Genomic DNA, 20,162 nt, shown 5'->3' with positions numbered 1-20,162 from the left:
TCTGGTGGAGAACGAGAGATTATTAGTCGGTGAATAATTAGTTGGCTGAGTGTTGGCTGGGTATGTTGATATTAAAGTTTCAAATGAGTGGCACTCCAGTGGTGTATAATGTGCCTGAGAGACGTTGGGTACAGACGTCTGAGCAGAGTCTTCAAACATGCTGCAGTTATTATTTGATTTGATTTGAACATCTCTCTCCGTTGCTGACGAATTGCAGAGCATAATATGATCAGACTCAGTGGTGGGCCGTGCATTTAGTACCTGGGCTTTCAGTGGGGACGTACTCGACTTAATCCACCTCTTAATACCACCACTATGATGTCACAGTTATAGAAACCATCAATACTATACAAACCTCCTGCACAAAATTACAAGGCGTGGCATTAAAGAGAGAGAGAGACAGAGAGAGAGAGAGAGAGAGAGAGAGAGAGAGAGAGAGAGAGAGAGAGAGAGAGAGAGAGAGAGAGACATTATCCGTATTGAGGGTTAATACTAAAAGAAACCCAGTTCAGACAACTCCAAACCTCTACACTACAACCACAACTGTACCATGTACATCAGTGTTTTTCAACCTTGGGTTCGGGACCCCACATGGGGTCGCCTGGAATTCAAATGGGGTCGCCTGAAATTTCTAGTAATTAATACAAATAAAACTTACTAATAAAAATATATGCTGAGTTGAGAGAGACAATCACTATCCATAAAAAACATGACAAACTGTGAGTGTGAAACTGCAGCACTGTGGTTCTGTTTATGTGTCAAATGTTCATTGTGGTCAGTTTCAGATGCTGCAGCTCTTTCATAATTCATAGGTTCAGTTCTTGTTTGTTCAGTATTAACCCTTTCATGCATGAATCATGAGAACCTTAATCAAGATTTTTTTCCTGACTGTTTTTATTCCTCTTTAGGCATGAAAAAAATAATGTGATTAAAATTTTTGTTTTTTATCAATCTATTTTTCATGGAGTTACAAAAATATCCGCTCAGCTGGACACCATGTGTTTAATTTCTGAAGCAAAAAAAACATGCATTTACTGTCATACTGTGTGAAAACGATGAAATAAATGTTTTTTTTTTAATGTTGCTAATCTGATGTTTCTCACATTTTAACATGCTATAATAGTAGTTATTACTCACTCAAATAATATGCAAAAAACAACAAAACACAACAACTTAAAAAAACAAACAAACTGTTAATTACAGTCTAATAACAATTGTCAATTGATTTACACTCAAATATGTTGCTGGAGGTCAGGTTTATCGAGAACAGGAATGTTACAGTCACGGTATGAATTGCAGTGTATTATGGGATGGTGCATAAGTATCCACTGTGTTGGTTGATATGCAAGTAAAACAACAAAATCTATGAATATACAAGAGAACAGCTGGAGAAGAACTGTCCACTGGAGTGACCACTGTGCATGAAAGGGTTAATTGTCCTCCTTGTAAATCACAGCTGGACTGACTGTACATATCCTGACCAAGGAAAATCAAATTCTCTCTTTGTGCAGTAATCTACACCTGGATTTACTGCCTCTGTCCACAATAATATACATTATATAGACTAAATATTATATTATTATAATTATTATTTTTTTAATTATTATTATTATTATTATTAGTATATTATTATATTATATTATAATACTATTTGCAACATAGTATAGCAAACTATTACATGATCAAAAACATAATTTTAGCAAAAAAAATGTCTCTGTTTTGACTGTCTGGGGTCACAAGAAATTTGTGATGTTAAAATGGGGTCATGAGCCAAAAAAGGCTGGAAACCACTGATGTACATTATCTGGAGCAGTTCACAATCAATATTTATCTAATAACATGACCACAACATACAAAATTTCAATTAAAAAAAAACCCCATCATAACCTACTCACCAGATATGCTCTTTATTTATATATAAAATCCAACCTCCTTTCTTTGCGCAGTAAAACTTCAGTGACTGTCATTGGTGATCTGTGTGTTTCAGTTCCATTAGTAAGTCCTGTTTTTATGTCCATGGAGGCCAACGCTGCGTGTCTCCTCTGTCCAGTCGTATTCCTGGCATAAGTTTCTATTATGCAGAGAATGTCCGATTGATCAGCTAGCTAGCGTTGGGGTTGTCTGAACTCGACTCACCATGTGCCGCCTTGAAAATTGATTTCTAAATATTAGTTGTTTGTAAAAACTGAGGCACTCAGAGTAGGGCTGAAATTAAAAAGCCTTTATTAAAGCATGACCAAACAAATAAAAACTGAGCCGACACGTTGCGGCCTTTGAATCCTCCTATATATATCTGTTTTTTTTTTGTTTTTTTTTGTCTGTTTCAATTTTTAATTCTCTAATCTCTGTGTTTAAGGTCCGCCCAGTCATGTGACCTCTCCCTATATATAGGAGGATCCATATGGGCGGCCTTCTTATATCAGCCCTGATGAAGGCCCATAGGCCGCAACATGTCGGCTCAGTTTTTATTTGTTTGGCCATGCTGAAATAAAGGCTTTTTAATTTCAGCCCTACTCTGAGTGCCTCAGTTTTTACAAACAACAAGTATTTGGATCCCAATGCTGATGAGCACCAGAAGCTAGGAAAGAAGACCAATGATACCCACGCAGCACTCCAGGCTTGTGTTTTTTTAATCTAATTTTTAAATATGTTTGAGACCAAACCTCCGTCAGTCATTGTGGGCATATAAAATTCTACCTCAAATATATTAATTGTTCAATTCAGTTCAATTCAGTTCAGTTCAATGAGCTTTATTGGCAGAATCAAAAAGAATATTGCCAAAGCCATATCAGATGAGTTTTGTTCTTACCATCCAATCAGAGGGAGGATAAATGCTGACGACATTGGGGGCCGGGTAGCTGGCCCTGTCTGCTGAACCTGAAGTCTGATTGGTTAAAGAAGCAGTCCCGATGCTCTGCAGTTTAAGTTACATGAGCCTTCACTATTCATTCTGAAGGCCCAGGGAAGATTAGATTAACCATGGCAACACAGAGACAGAAATCTGATTGGACGAAGTATCTTACATTCACATACATGTACTGGAAGCAGTGCAGCCCAGAAAAATGCGAAGAAATGAAGAGAATCTGTATTGGAAATAAATGAATATAATTTCATGGAACAAATATTACATTTTAGGTTGTAATGTAGGTCAGTGTTTCTGATGATGTTTATGCCGGCAGAGAAGGCCTTGCTGACAGCCCACCACTGATCAGACTACACTACTCCACTTGAAAATGAGAGTTTGACAAAATGGTTTCTTACTCAGTGATGAAAAGGAAGTGTGGATACTTTTCAATGATTCTCAAACTTCTTGCAGTGATAGAGGAGTACATTTTCCCAAGCATCTGTATCACAGATTAAGGATATGTGTTTCCACACAGACACCATTCATCCTGTTAGATATCATTGACACTTTTTGTATTCTAAAACCTTTTCTCCCTTAATACATCAGATTTGTTTCATAGTGGTAAACAGAAACACTTTTCACTTTGAATCTTTTTAAAACCGTTTGTATACTTTTGAACAGGGGGTATTTTTTGTTGGCTTTTTGTTACTTGTCAAGTGAATGATCTTAAACTATTTGAGAAAATTCAGAAGAAGAACAGTGGCAAGGCTGGTATCATCCTAATGATCCCACATGTGGAAAATGACCAGCCTAAAGCTGACTTTCACTAAGTAATCCCACTTTTAAATAAAAGGAACCACAGCTTTATATTGTTTACAGACTGGATTGAATTAAATCACTTTTTAATGACGTTGCTCTTTATTCATTCAGAGCATAATCACCTATGCGCCACTACCTTGCCAAATTGTTTGTTTTTCACTAACCAGGTACGTAGTCGAGACACTGCAGCCCCCATCGGAGCCTTCATGTGGCCTCTGCACTGGTCCATGTGGGTGGGCATCTTCGTCACGTTGCATCTCACCGCCCTCTTCCTCACCCTGTACGAGTGGAACAGTCCCTTTGGCATGACACCGCACGGCAGGAACAGACTGCGTGTGTTCTCATACTCCTCCGCCCTCAACCTCTGCTACGCCATCCTGTTTGGACGAACCGTTGCCACAAAGGTAAAGAGACTCTGTAATACATCTGCATTATGCAGCACATGGCAGGTAACACACAGATGAACAAATTCATAACCCAACTATGTTTAAAGTTCAAAACTATATAATTACATATATATATATATATATATATATATATATATATATATATATATATATATATATATATATATATATATATATATATATACATACATACATACATACATACAGGCTGGGGAAGCAAAATTTACAATATTTTGAGGCAGGGATTGAAAGACAGTGTATGACCAATTAGTTTATTGAGATGAGAATTTGAGAATTTATTTGCCACAAGAAAATGTCCATAATAGAAAATGTTTTTATTCTATGTGTCCTCCTTCTTTCTCTATAACTGCCTTCACACGCTTCCTGAAACTTGCGCAAGTGTTCCTCAAATATTCGGGTGACAACTTCTCCCATTCTTCTTTAATAGTATCTTCCAGACTTTCTGGTAATAGTTTTGCTCATAGTCATTCTCTTCTTTCCATTATAAACAGTCTTTATGGACACTCCAACTATTTTTGAAATCTCCTTTGGTGTGACGAGTGCATTCAGCAAATCACACACTCTTTGACGTTTGCTTTCCTGATTACTCATATGGGCAAAAGTTTCTGAAAAGGTATGGATAATAGTGTTAGGTATGATTATGACATCAATATATGTTTTGGTTCAAAACAACTGACGTAGTGCCTGCTGAGAAAAAACAACTAAATGTTCAGTGTAAATTTTGCTTCCACACCCTGTATATACACACACACACACATATATATATATATATATATATATATACATTCATACTTCAGATGTATCACACATCTTTTAAAAAATTACTACTTATTATATACAGTAGTTAGCACTTTAACCCTTTCATGCACAGTGGTCACTCCAGTGGACAGTTCTTCTCCAGCTGTTCTCTTGTATATTCATAGGTTTTGTTGTTTTAGTTCCATATCAGCCAACACAGTGGACGCTTATGCACCATCCCATACATTGCAATTCATACTTTTACTGCTGTTCTTGATAAACCTGATCTGCAGTAACATGTTTTAGTGTGACTCAAGTGCTAATTGTTATTAGCCTGTAATTAACAGTTTACTTAAACAAAAAGGTTCTTTTTTGTGAATTATCTCCATGATTTGAGTAATAACTAGTATTAGAGTATGTTAAAATATGAGAAAATATCAGATTTACAGCATTAAAAATGTTTTTATTTCCTAGTTTTCACACAGTCTATCACTTTCTGATGTTTTAAACACATTTCTTTGCTTCAAAATTAAAACATGGTGTCTGACTGAATGGACATTTTTGTAAGTCCATGAAAAATAGGTTCATAAAAATATTTCAATTGCATTGTTTTTTTTTCATAGAATAAACTCACTTAAGAAAAAAATATTGGCTGAGGTTCTCATAATTTATGCATGAAAGGGTTAAGCCCAGATTTCCAGTTCAGTTAGACCACAGGTGTCAAACATGCGTCCCGGGGTCCAAAACCAGACTGCCAAAGGGTCCAATCCGGCCCGTGGGAGGAATTTGCAAAGTGCAAATCAAACTCAAAAATAATATCATAATAACCTATAAATAATGACAACACCATTTTTTTCTCTTTGATTTAGTGCAAAAAACATTAAATTATGAAAATGTTTACATTAACAAACTATCCTTTAACAATAACAAGTGAATAACCTGAACACTGAACAAAATGAAGAAATTAAGAAAATTAAGTGCAATTTTAACAATTTTCTGCCTGTTACTAAATGTTTTGTACACATGTGTAAATGATAAGTTGGGGCATAATATGGATGCAATTGTACTTATATTTCTTAACAAATTCCCTTTTTTTCAGGTTATTCACATCCTTTTTGTTTGGATAGTTTGTAAACAAATATTGGCATAACTGAACGTTATTTTTTGCATTAAAACAATTTGGATTTGTCATTATTTATTGGTTATTATGCTGTTATTTTACTGGTCTGGCCCACTGCAGATTAAATTGGGTTGATTGTGGCCTCCGGAAGAAAATGAGTTTGACACCCCTGAGTTAAACTGTGGTCACTCTGTTATCTCTGTATTCTTTTTCTTCCCTTCAATTAACAGGTATACATTAATTCTAACATTTAACATCTAAACGTTAATTCTGCTGTCAGCATCCTTGTCCTTTTACTGACTGTGAGTTCAGTCTACAGTGGGTCCCCAAGTACCTTCAAAGGCAGCTAAGTGCTAACGCTAATCACTAATGTGAATGCTAGGTTAAATAGTAAAATAATAATAAATAATAAAGTGGGTTAACCTTTAACCTAACCTTAACAATGGAGAAGAAATGCAATTTATGAAATGGTTAATTTGGATTAGGCAGCCAGAAAAAAGTCCAACAGTAATATTTCACTGGATCATTTTTAGCTTTGATCATGACAAAAACTCATCATAATATTGTTTCATTAAATGTATATAATCATTTATTTCTATCCATCATTTTTCTGGACACATAACATTTCTGAATATAGACCTGATCAACTGAATTAACCCCAGATCATAACACTGCCCCCACAGGCTTGTACTGTAGGCACCAGGCATGATGGGTAATCACTTCATCCACCTCTGTTCTCACCCTGATGTGGAACAGGGTCAGTCTGAACTCATCAGACCATTTAACCTTTTTCCAACAAAGCAAAGTCCAATCTTTATGTTCTTTATCAAACTGATGGTTGTTTCAGAAATGAGAAGCCACTATTGATTTCGCTGAGTTGAATATTCTGTATGTGAAAACAACCAAATGCATTATCAGCTGATTAAACTTTTTACAGCTGTTAAAAGTCAAAGCGATATTTCACTAGACAGATTTGTTTTTAATCAGCTATGACATTTCCACTTGATGTTTTCTTGTGTTAACATTAAACATAATTTTTAGTCAAATTATTTCCCTTAACACCGGTGGCTCAATATCCACACCCATGGATGCATTCCTGTTTGGTCTGTTCCGCTGTCAAAGTGTGAATTAAAAGTAGGATTTAAATCACAGACATTTGAACTCTTTTATGGACGCTTTTTACAAGCCTGCAACTTCTGCAGACTTTTTCAGAGGGAATTACCCACAATTCATAGTTTTGTGTCATGAAACATGTGTTTATCTAAGCCCCAAAGCCAAAAAAAAAAAAAAAACAGCAGGCATCCTGGTACAAAGAAGTATTACATTTAAGATTTATAAAAGGATTTTCAGATCAGAGGAATGCACTCATCTGATTCTACATCTATTCATCAACCACGTCTTTTATTTTTTACTTTATAATACTGTTTTTACACAACTTAGTAAACTCATTTCAAGTCCCAAACTCACAAAGGCATGAAGCACTATGGTTATATTTTTGTAGCCTAAATAATGTTTTTTTCTTTTAACCCTTTCATGCACAGTGGTCACTCCAGTGGACAGTTCTTCTCCAGCTGTTCTCTTGTATATTCGTGGGTTTTGTTGTTTTAGTTTCATATCAGCCAACACAGTGGACACTTATGCACCATCACTGACACTGAGACCATTACTGTAACTTTGCTGTTCTAGATAAACCTGATCTGCACTAACATGTTTGAGTGTAAATCAATTGCTAATTGTTATGAGACTGTAATTAACAGTTTTCTTAAACAAAAAGGTTTTTTTTTTTTTTTTTTTTTGCATATCCTCCTGAGACCCAGCAATGCATTGTGTCCTCTATAGTGGACAAAAGTTTGACAGTTTTACTAAAATGCTGTCCATTGCAAAGGACATTCCATTAAAAAATCAACAAATAAAAAAAAAATTATTTTAAAAATGCATCTGAAAAAAACTGGTCACGGTCAAGGTCAAGGTTATTTTATTTGTACCTGTAGATAGATTTGTTTTGCAGTTGAGGTGATTGCTTTGGTATTACAACAGTACATACGTTGAACATGTAAGACAGGTACTTGATCACGCTTACAGACAAAACAAAAAGACAAAAAGTGCTCAGTGTTCCACCATTCATCAGTATAGCAGCATGGATAAGTTAAAGAATAAAATATATAAATAAGATCAAATAAATAAAAACAAGATGCAATAAAACACAATAAAAACCAGAGAATATAAGAACAATCCGGGATAAAAACCAGCATAAGAACATAAAATTAAACAATTTAAAAATCTGAAGTCACAATAATAGTAAATTGAGCAAAGAAATGGGATAAATAACTAAAATAAGTTAGTAAAGTGCAATGTCACTATTTCTTATTGAGCTCAGTGACGGTGACAGGAACAAAACTGTTTTTATAAACGCTGTGTCCTGCACCTCCGTCCAGAGGAAAGGAGCTGAAATTCACCTGGTAAAGGATGGGAGTCATTGTTAAGAACTGATGAAGCCATCCTCTGGACCTGTTTAATGTACAGGGAGGTAGGACGAGACTGGGACTGACCAATCAGGCGACTGGACCATCTGACAATTTGATTTAGTGACAAGACAGGTTTTTTTTGTGTAAAAAAGGTACAATTGTGAATTTCCTGGGTCTCAGAGGATATTATCTTCATGAAATGAGTAGTAACTAATATTAAAGTAGGATAAAATGTGACAAAACATCAGATTAGCGGCATTAAAAATGGTGTTATTTCATAGTTTTCACACAGTATATCCACTTTCTGATGATGAGTTTTAAATTCATGTTTCTTTGTTTCAAAAATTAAACCTATGGTGTCCAGTTGAGTGGACATTTTTGAAACTCCATGAAAAATAGGTTAATAAAAAAAATTCAATTGCATTGTTTTTTTCATGCCTAAACAGGAATAAAAACACTCAAGAAAAAAATATTGACTAAGGTTCTCATAATTCATGCATGAAAGGGTTAATTTCATTTAATTTCATTTAAAGAAAAGGTCAGATGACTTGTGTAAAAAGCATTCCCATTGCTTTTGTATCATCTTCCATCCTTCCAGCCTCTCACACTCAGACACTAACCAGCTGACATCAGAACAGTCTGTGAGGATTTAGGGATCCAGAATTGGAAGTGGCCTGATTTATAGTGTAAAATGTACTAGTGTTGTAGAGCTAGACCTATTTCCACACTCAACATACTCTCATACCAGTGTTAGAGGGGTCTGGCACCATTCCCTGTGGGTTGTTTGGCAAAATTTATATTTCTTTAATCAAGTTACGCTCGACTTGGGCAGCAAGTTCAGGATACAGCAACAGCACCTTTCCAAAACAGTGTCAGGGGAGAAGTTGTTTTGGTAGAACGTGCATGTGGAGAAGTAAGCCAAGCTATTAAAATGACTAAATCCCCACAATAACAAAGCTTCACATAAAAATACAAGTCAAAACTTGCCATTTGCAGTGTGTAGTTGCAGCTCAGTTGTTGTTGTTTTTTGACACTGCGGGGGCAAACTTTAAAAATGGTAAAACCTGGATTGTGGAAGAAGACAATGAAGCCTGAAATAGTTTTGCAATGGCAGGAATATTCCAACAAATTACATCCTGTGAGCAAGACAAATGCTACTTTTCCACTGCTGGTATCAGCTCTTTTCGGCCCGACACAACGCATATTATTTTGTGTGTTTCCAATGTGTGAGGGCAGGGACCACCATGCACTGTCAGATATTATTTCTACTGTCACCATCACCAAGGTTCAGACTGAGGTAAAGCCACACGACATGCGATGTAAAACCATGCAGCTCACAGACAAGTGGCGTCTGAATCATAGTTGCATAAAAATAGCTAATACAAAAATACAAATAAAGTGTCATCATGTTGCAACATAGGATACCAACACTATGGGAAAATATCTGCGAAAAATGGAGAACATTTTTAAGACTCTATCTTAATATGTTGACCACAGGAATACTAAATTACAGTTAAAATTTCTGTTCTGGAAGAGTGGGGGGGTTGGAGGAGACTGAAGGAGGTATGCATGGATACGCCTCAGCCGGGGCCGTAGCCGGTGAGGGAGCCCCAGCCCGTGTAGAGGACGGAGCTGTGGCCAGGGCCGGACCGGACCGTAGACGGCGTCGGAGCCCAACCCGGGGACAGAGCAGAGCCTCAGCCGGCCACTTGTTGCTGTGCAGCGCTCGGGAACCCTTGGGAACAAGCATTGCACGTGCCACTACTGTGGAGGCGTGGCTTCAGAGGGACGTCTGAAGAAAGGGGTATTTTCAAAATGTAGCTGCTGGAACCGTTTTTCCAAGATCTCAAACCCCACCTTTAATTCTGAGAGTATATTTGTACAAATAGTGAAAACAAAAAGGTTTTACCTACAATACAATAAATATTAGGCCTGTAACAGTACACGTACCGAACCAAACCGTTTTGGTACACACCTGTTCGGTTCGGTACACATCTGTTCGGTTCAGTACACAGCTGTACCGAAACGGCACAGTATGATGAGAAAAAGAAAAAGGAAGGAAAGACGTCGTTCGATGCGGAACTTTAAATCCGCGCAAGTTTCACACGGACACACTGAAGGAGCACACATTGACCCGAAATACGAAAGAGCAGTTGATATAAGGTTAAAAAAAACAACAAATATGATGTGAACCTGGAAGGAAGAGACTGCAGACCCTCCAGCATCAGTCCAGTCCAGTTTGGATCAGTTCAGGTTCAGGTGAAAGACAACAATGAGGAAAGAGACGTTAATAAGACAGACGTTGTTTGGCCCCTAGGAACTACGGTAGTTCTAAAACACTGACACTAGCTCTGTCTGTCTGTCTGTGTGTCTGTCTGTCTGTCTGTGTGTCTGTCTGTCTGTCTGCCTGTCTGTCTGTCTGTCTGTCATGCACGCTGTGTAATAGAGGAATAAATACAACGTTGAAAGTATGTAAAGTTTCACTTTCGTTTCATGACAGCATTCGTTACGTTAGTTATGGACCGCACCCCCAGGTATATAACTGCGCGCCCCCCCTACCCCCAGCTCCGACAAAAAAAAAAAAAAAATCCCCCGTGCACACAGGCACACACAAATACACACAGTGTCCTAAACAGTTTGTTCTCTGTCCTAAAATAAATAATTTGGTTCATTGTGTTGTCAGTGTTTCTCTTCAGTTTGTTTCAACAGAATACCAGTTTACCCTCTTGTTAATGTTTCACTTCATGTGGAGTTTTTTTGTTGTTTTTATGCAGAATGTGAACTGACAGAACTGTGATTAGATTTTTCTTGTTTGTTCGAAACTACCTTTCAGGGAAAAGCGCAAAACTAATGTTTAAAATACATTTAGTAATATTAATAATTTATTTTATTTTCTATTTGATTTGCAGCAGCAGAATTATATCATTCCTGTTTTTCTATATTCTATCTCAAAAATTGGGGGAAAAATGTTAAAAAATTCATAAATGCGTTAATAGACATTTTGAGGGGTTTTCTTTCTTCCTGTACCGAACCGAAAAAAACGAACCGTGGCTTTGAAAACTGAAAACGTACTGAACCGAAAATTTTGTGTACCGTTACAGGCCTAATAAATATTATCCCAAATGTGGTTGCACATACTTGGGTGCACCACATACCCACAGTGGAAATTCAATGTAATTTTATCAACATAGAGGCAAGTCAAGCAAAGTTGAGATGTGTTGAGCTGATGCGATCAGTGGATGAAGTGGTATAAATCCCACCCGATGCTTCCTCCCAGCCCCACTGTTGGTCATGCTTGCTGAAAAAAGGGGATGTGGCTCTGCTGCCGTTCACTTGGTGTCTAACATTGTGGATGACAAACTGTATTCAACATTCATCAATCAATCAACCTATGACTGTAATCATAGATGTATATATCCTAGAAAAGCCATGTCCGTTGGAAAGGCTGCAGGATCTTATCAGGTTATGGCAGGAAATATGGGAAGGAGTACACAAAGAGTAAACGCTAGTGTAAAAGAGGAAGGTATAGGGGGAAGTTAGATGGAGAAAGATGATAGAGATGGCCAGGAAAAGAAAAAGATGGATAGGGAAGAGGTTAAGAAGGTAGGCAGTGATGAATTAGAGAGGCACAGGGAGGATAATGCACATACAGGGAGGGAGAGGGGAAAGGGTAAGTGGGCCGACAGAGATTGAAGGAGTTATGGCGAGGATGATGGGGATGGATGAAGGTAGAAAAGAGGAGGGGGTGAGTAGAGGTGAGCTCCCTGAAGTACGAAAGCTCAAGTTGAAAACAAGCAGGCAAAGGGAAGAGGACCAATGGAGGGGTGGAAAGGCAGGAGGGCACACCAGGAAATGGGCTTCAAAAAGAAGGTAATGGGGAGGTTGACAGAAAGACGGTGAGATGGGGTTGAAAGGGTAAATGGGTAGAGCAGAAAAAAAAAAGAAACAGAATCAGGGTGACGTGGAGGTGTGCAGACAGAGGATGATGTAAAGGGGAGGAGGCAAGTAGATGGAGAAGCAGGTGGTGGAGGTAAGTGAGTGAGAGGGAAATGTGAGACAAATGGACCTACCAGTGTAAAATGTCTTCATTAATAAAACATGTAGCAAACTGAAAACAAGACAAAAAAAAACAACCAAAAAAAAAAACGCTTTATGTCATTTATTTGGTACCAGAGATATTAAATGTGCTTTTGCAACAACAGCGTTTCCCCCAAAAAAAGAAAGAAAAACTGTCTACGCACTTATCAAGCTACAAGAGTGATGAAAAACAGCTCACTTTGTTTTTTTTAAATCGCAGCACACACTGCGCCAACGCCCGTCATTATGTCAACTTATGCTTACTCCGGAAATATTTTATGCAGCTTATTGGGATGAAACATAGAAAACATCATTTGCTTAAATTATTCCAGTCTCTCTAAGTGAATGTGCATCCCATCCTAATATTTCTTTGACCACTTAATAACCCTCACTTTTACACTGTCCCCGAAGGAAATTGGGCAAATGACTCCGTTTGGAACAGAGGCCAAGTGATTAAAAAGACCTTGCTGTAATTGAAAGGTCGTAGATTTGATCCTCGCTACTGGCAATGTGTCAATTAACAGGTTGTGTTCATTAAGAGCCTTGTGACCTGTTCAAATGTCCTTGAGCAAAACGCTGGACCCGGTATGCTGAGTCAAACAGCAAGAGGCCAAACACTGCAGAGCTAAATTATTTACTAAATGGTAATATTTTCTTCTGTCTCTGGAGTCACCTATAGGATACGGGTCAGTTGTTACAGGACTGAGCCTGTTCGGATGGTCTGTAATGAAACAAATCAGTCCTCAGATGCCGTAACTTTGTATTTGACCCTTAAAAACACTTACGAATCAGTTCTCGGCTCCAATTCTATCTGAGCGACTTACACCAGAAAATCCACTCTCTTTTCAATCATGTCAGAAATCTTACACTGTAACAAATTTTACCGTTAAATAACAGTAAAATACTGGCAGCTAGAGTTGCCAGCATGTTACTGTTATTCTACAGCACAGGTGTCAAACATGCGGCCCGGGGGCCAAATCCGGCCCGCCAAAGGGTCCAGTTTGGCCCTTGGGATGAATTTGTGAAATGCAAAAATTATACTAAGATATTAACAATTCTTTTAATTCAGGTTCCACATTTAGACTAATTCAGTCTGAAGTGGGCAGGATTCAGTAAAATACTATCATAATAACATAAATAATGACAACTCCGAGTGTTTCTCTTTGTAAATGTAAAAATTTTCATGTATATACACTAAAACAAAAAATGTGAATAACCTGAACAAATATGAACAACCTGAAATGTCTTAAGAGAAGTAAGTACAATTTTAACAATATTCTGCCTGTTAGTAAATGTGTGTATTTGTAGATCTGATTTGTAAGTTGAGTTAATAATAAGATGACATATAATATTGTAGAAGTTATTCTTGTTTTAGTCCTAAATTCCAAACTTCCAAATTTCAACAATAGTATGACTGTTGCCAAATCCACGGTCTTGGTCCTGCTAGATCTCTCCTCGGCCTTTGACACAGTGGACCATACCATAATGATTGAGAGACTGAGGGACCTGGTAGGGATGTCAGGTCATGTGCTAGACTGGTTCTCCTCTTACCTGACCGGCAGAAGCTTCACTGTGTCAATAAACAACTTCCAATCTGACTCAGCGGATCTACTGTGTGGTGTGCCCCAAGGCTCTGTCCTGGGACCAGTCCTATTCTTACTCTATGTCCTCCCACTTGGCCACATTATCCAACACTATAGTGATGTCTCCTATCATCTATTCGCGGATGACATCCAGATATACTGCTCCTTTAACTCCTCTGAGCCCCACAAACTGAGTTCCTTAATCAACTGCTTGTCAGAGTTGAAGCAGTGGCTAAATGAGAACAGCCTCCAGCTGAACTCCAGCAAAACTGAGACCCTCATCATTGCCCCGGATAGTGCAATCCCAGGGATCAAACATCACCTTGGAGACCTGAGTTCCTCGGTAAAGACAAAACTGAGGAATCTGGGTGTCATCTTTGACCAGGACATGTCTTTAGAATTCTACTCCAAACACCTAGTCAAAAACTGTTTCTTCCACCTACGCAACATCTCCAAACTCAGATCTATGGTGTCCACAAATGAGCTCGAGATGATCGTTCACGCTTTCGTATCTTCTCGCTTAGACTACTGCAACAGCCTGTTTACATGCTTAAACAAGAAGGAGCTGGCCCGTCTACAGTTTGTCCAGAACTCTGCTGCCAGGCTCCTGACCCGCACAAACAGGAGAACCCACATCACTCCCATCCTTAAATCTCTCCACTGGCTCCCTGTTCTATATCGTCTTCATTTCAAAATTCTTGTGCTAACTTTCCGGGCCCTACATGGCCAGGCCCCTGCATACATTGCTTCCCTGATCCAGCCCTACGGCTCGACTCGTAGCTTGAGGTCTTCAGGACAGCACCTGCTGATGGTTCCACGGACCTGTTCTAGCACACGCGGTGACAGGTCTTTTAAAGCTGTGGCACCACGTCTATGGAATGACCTGCCTCTACACCTACGGTCCATGGACTCTGTACAGAGCTTTAAGAAACACCTCCAAACCCTCCTGTTCAAAAAGGCTTTTTAGTCTCCCACCTGACCCAGGACCACCACAGACTGATTACACTCTATGTATTCATCATAACATACTCCATGTGTCATCCCCCCCCCCCCCCCAGTCTCTCTATATCTCTATCGCTCTCTCTTTTCTCCTCCTTTACTCTCTCTCTCTCTCTTTAACCCCAACTGGTCAAGGCAGACAGCCATCCTTCAGGAGTCTGGGTCTGCTCCAGGTTTCTGCTGTTAAAGGGAAGTTTTTCCTCGCCACTGTCACCAATCACAAGTGTTTGCTCCTGAAGGATTCTGTTGGGTCTCTGTAAACTTAATTTGATTCTGATTTGAATTGATAAAGCACTTTGTGACTCTGTCTGTGAAAAGTGCTCTATAAATAAAATTTACTTTACTTACTAAATGTTTGTGTAATATTGTGTGTAATGCACAAGTCCAAGTGAAAAGTTGAGGCATAATATTTTTTTTAAAAAATCACTTATTTTTCTGTTTTTTCTGGTATTTTTTGCTAGTTATTCACAAATTTTTTGTTTGGATAGTTTGTAAATGTAAATATTTTCATAATTTAATGTTTTTTATGGCACTAAAACAAAGAGAAAAAATTGGAGCTGTCATTATTTACAGGTCATTATGCTATTATTTTAATGGTTTGGCCCGCTTGAGATTGAACAGGGGTGAATGTGGCCCCTGGACTAAAATGAGTTTGACACCCCTGTTCTACAGTATCTGCTGTAATCTACAACTACAGTTTCTTACTGTAAAAAGTATGACAGTATAGGCTGTATAGAATGTTCCTTTTACAGTAAAATACTGTTAGCCACAGTTGCTGCATTTTACAGTAACTATCGTATTCCAAGAAACAATATATTACTGTCAAACATATTTAATGTAATATTTACAGTATAACACAGCAAAAAGATAGGATTTTAACATTTCAAATTACATTTTAAAATACAAAATCATGAACATTGCTAGAAAAAGCTCAAACAAGAGATGACATTATAACATTTAACTGCGTAATTTGACACACTGTTTAGTTTAACAGTGTCCACTTTGCAGCTAGTAAGTATGCTTCAACTTAAATAAGCTGCATGTTTGCTACATACGGCTAACACCCTGAAATATGAAGCAGTATTATCACACGTGTTATACCGTGCAAGCTGCGTCCAGTGTGAACGCAGTTTATGGAGGCAATTTAATGTTTAATGAACCCAAAATGCCACAGTTACATTGATAAAATCACAATTACCTGATAAATGAACAACTGGAGCAGGATGGAGTTCTGGCAGTGTTGGTACAGGAGCCTCAGGTGGTTCCGTTCCAGTGCTGTATGGGGTTCAGTCCAGGTGAAAATAGTTATCCTCAGTTATTTTCTCTTTTTATTTTATCCTTCTGCTTCAAAAAAGAACCACTTACCTTTGATGCAGTAAGTCTATACTTAACATTCATTTGATGGAATCTTTTCTAAATGAGGTGGTAGGATTTGATACCAGATGATTTTGTTCAGATCAGGTATGGGCGGAAAGTAGTGGAGGAACTGAAGAAAATACTGTAGAATACTGTCAAATTTTGCAGTAGCTTACTGTCTTACTAATTTGCACCTTAAAGACCTCATTATTTACAGCATTATACTGTATTTACAAATAATAGCATGATGCTGTCCAAATTTCCTTTTTTTTTTTTTTAACAGTAATTTTTTACAGTGTACTTTAACCATTTGGTCTTTTCCTACTGTAGCCCATGTACCAACCTATACACTAACAGGGCTACTGGACCAGTTCTAGGCTTGGAAGGAGTGGAGCGAAAAGCATAAAATGTTGGCTGAGACCAGGTACTTTAACCGTAGAATTGAAATTTTACTGAACAATGATAATAAAACACATAAACAGTCATTTAAAACATATAAACACACCTGCAGGTATCAAAAATATAAATGAAATTCCCAAAAGATGGAAATATCCTCAGTTTCCCCTTTATAGGCTCTTTAAACTATATTATGAACAGCTTAGTTAAATGAAACGTCGAGGTGGAACAGTTTCTTAAACTTTAATAGTTATCCTTACATTAATTTGACCGGTCTTTGAATAACTATATGACCTAAGAAATGTTATATCTATTTTTACCTCCGCCAGGAGGTATTGTGATTGCTTTGCTTTATGTGTTTGCGTGCGTGTTTGTTTGTTTGTTAGCAAGATAACTCAAAAAGTTCTGGACGGATTTTCATGAAATTTTCAGGAAATGTTGATACTGGCACAAGGGAGAAATGATTAAATTTTGGTGGTGATCGGGGTTGGGGGGGCCCCACTGATTGGCCTTGGCATAGGTCTGTGCTCTCCGAGTGCTTTTCTAGAAAAAACAGTGCAGACCTCCGCCAAGGCTGATCAGTGGGGCCCCCCCATGGGCCCCCCCACCCCTGATCACCACCAAAATTTAATCATTTCTTCCTTGTGCCAGTATCAACATTTCCTTAAATTTTCAGCAAAATCCGTCCAGAACTTTTTGAGTTATCTTGCTAACAAACAGACAAACAAAAAGACAAATAAACCCCAATGAAAACATCACCTCCTTGGCAGAGGTAATTAAACATTTTTTAACTGAGGGGAAATTTTGACCCATATTTTCCATCCATATTTCAGTCCTATCTGATCTGATTTGACTCACACATGACCTGTTGCTATGAAGAGTTTGACCTTTATAGCTCAGAGGTCAGGGTCACAGTAGACTATTTGACAATACTGAATGTCAAGAGTTATACACACTGGTTTGTTTGACATTTTCACTGGGGTATCTTTGGACCACTGTTCTCCTGAGTGAAAAATAAAAAATGGAGCATCTGAATCTGCATTTATTTGCATAATACGGTTCAATAGGTGCAAATAGTAAGAAAATGCCAAGAAAATCATTATTAGAGCTGTCATAGAACAATTTCAGTTGATGATAATTTGTCATAAAAACCTGTGATTGATGTTTAATCTTTATCCGTTCATTTTATGCTATTATTAAAGGGTAAGCCTTACATATAGTAGACCTTAGAACCATTTATTGGCACTGAACATCGTAACATAATTACAGTTTTGCAGGATAGCTGTTGCACAATTGACCTAAATGTAAAGAACCTATTACTGAGAAAAACAAAGAAATTATTACCTCCGCCAAGGAGGTTCTGTTTTTGCTGGCATTGGTCTGTCTGTCTGTCTGTCTGTCTGTGTGCAAAATAACTCAAATAGTTATAGACTGATTTGGACGAAAATTTCAGGAAATGTTGATACTGGCACAAGGAACAAATGATTACATTTTGGTGGTGATCGGGGGTGGGGGTGGGGGGGCCACAGGGGCCCACTGATCTGCCTTGGTGGAGGTCTGCACTCTCCGAGTGCTTCTAGTTAATACTAAAAATGATGTAAATACAATATTTCAGTTTTATTCAGCTACTTTTATACAGGTGAATGAAGACAGTTTCTCTAAATAAATGAAGCTGCTCATTTATTTTAGGGGTGTTGTATTGGAGCCAGGCCTTTATTTCTAATTTCCTCTCTTTAATGAATGGCAATGGCCCTGTTTAGTACAAAACCTCAATTTGCAAAGTGCTGCAATGTGCTTTCCTACACATGCAACACTTCCTTAACTTCAGCATTTCGCTTAATAGAAACAATTTATCAGTTAACTGAGATATTACCGTGTATTGGCATTTATTTGTTGTCGTGGACCAAGCAGTCAAAGCACAAAACACAGGTTTAAAGTTCTGGAAAAAGGGATTTATTTCCTGGAAAAAATCTTTACAAAATAGATAACTGAAAAAGGAGTTATAGGGCCCTTAAAAGAGGTCAACAAAATAGAACTCTACTGAAGAAAAATGCGAACAAAACTAGACATGAACTCAACTAACAGACCTGCCAGACAACTTTTATTCCTGGTTTAATCTGAATAAATGTTAGATCCTATTTCAGATGCCCATGTAAACACCTTATTCCAGTTGAAAAAGAATAGTTTGGAATAAATTTAAATCCAAATAAAGTCACCAGTTTAATTCCCTTTTAATTGCGGTCTAAATTCTTCCTGGACATGTAAACCCTTTATTCCGTTTGGACTTTATTCCTTCCATTCTGCACATGCTCAGTGTCTTGTCCTGCGGCCATGACGCACACATTCTGCACTGGCGGAAGAATATGCACTGCAGTCTGGTCTTCCCAAAGCTTTCCAGTGGGCTATTCTGATGGGATCTACCAGCCTGGAAAACCCTGAAGGAACAGTTCAACACCTGTTGTTTTATTCATTCATTTGTCATGAACTAATGAGTTCCATAAGTGGCCAAATCAGTTTGCACTGCATTGCACCGATTGCCTTGTTCTCACAGCCCTTCCGTTAGCTTAGCTTAGCCGAGTTTAGCATAATGGCTTCATTTCTCTGCTCAGACGTAGTCAGGCTTTCATGGGCAATCTGTAGTATTTTAGGAGTGATTTTGGTAAATTCAGTTCTCCCTAATCATTCCTTTAGTCCGTTGGGGTCAATATGATCACAAACTGAGGCTCAAATTATGGTCATGTGACTTACTGCACTAATAAAATCTTGGGAAATTAAACTAATGCAAAGCTAAATCGGTAAAGCAAAGCTAGTTTAGCACATGCATCCCTTCCAACAAAAAGATTTTCCAACTTCCGTCAACACAACAGTCCACAGATTGTATGAGTGCAGTAAGTCGCAGATCTAATGAAATAATTAGAGAGAGTCGGATTTCACAAAATCACTGACAAAAGACGACAAATCACCTTTAAAAAACCGGCTACGTGTGACCATGGAAATGCAGGGACTATGCTAAGCTAAGCTAACAGAAGGGCTGCGAGAACCGAATAAACGTTTCTCATGTAAACCTTTCTTTGGGTTTAACATTTCCATGTAAACAGAAGAGAAAATACTTTAGTTCTGAATTAATTTCTTCTGGAAAAATAAATCGGATTGAAAAAACATCATGTAATCGTACCCACAAAGACACTGGGGCAGTAAATATACTAACAGAGTAAACCACAGTTAACACACAGGGGGAAAGGAAATAGACATAAACTAAAACGAACACACAGAAAAAATAAAATTAATTTAGACTTCATAACTAAACATGCATTTAATATTTGGTTTGGAATGCTG

General features: G+C 37.9%; 1 protein-coding gene across 1 annotated transcript in view; it reads left to right on the top strand.

Moving 5' to 3' along the window:
- Positions 1-20,162, top strand: part of grin3ba (glutamate receptor, ionotropic, N-methyl-D-aspartate 3Ba) — a 269,174-nt gene that overhangs the window by 181,406 nt on the left and 67,606 nt on the right. Inside the window, exon 5 of the mRNA XM_030127637.1 lies at positions 3,832-4,068. Coding sequence (XP_029983497.1) covers positions 3,832-4,068 — 237 coding nt within the window. The remainder of the gene's footprint in view (positions 1-3,831; positions 4,069-20,162) is intronic.

The sequence above is a fragment of the Sphaeramia orbicularis genome, chromosome 22, assembly GCF_902148855.1.
Source record: "Sphaeramia orbicularis chromosome 22, fSphaOr1.1, whole genome shotgun sequence".
In the NCBI taxonomy this organism is placed as follows: domain Eukaryota; kingdom Metazoa; phylum Chordata; class Actinopteri; order Kurtiformes; family Apogonidae; genus Sphaeramia; species Sphaeramia orbicularis.
The sequence above is the reverse complement of the archived record's forward strand: the minus strand, read 5'-3'. Positions and strand labels throughout refer to the sequence as shown.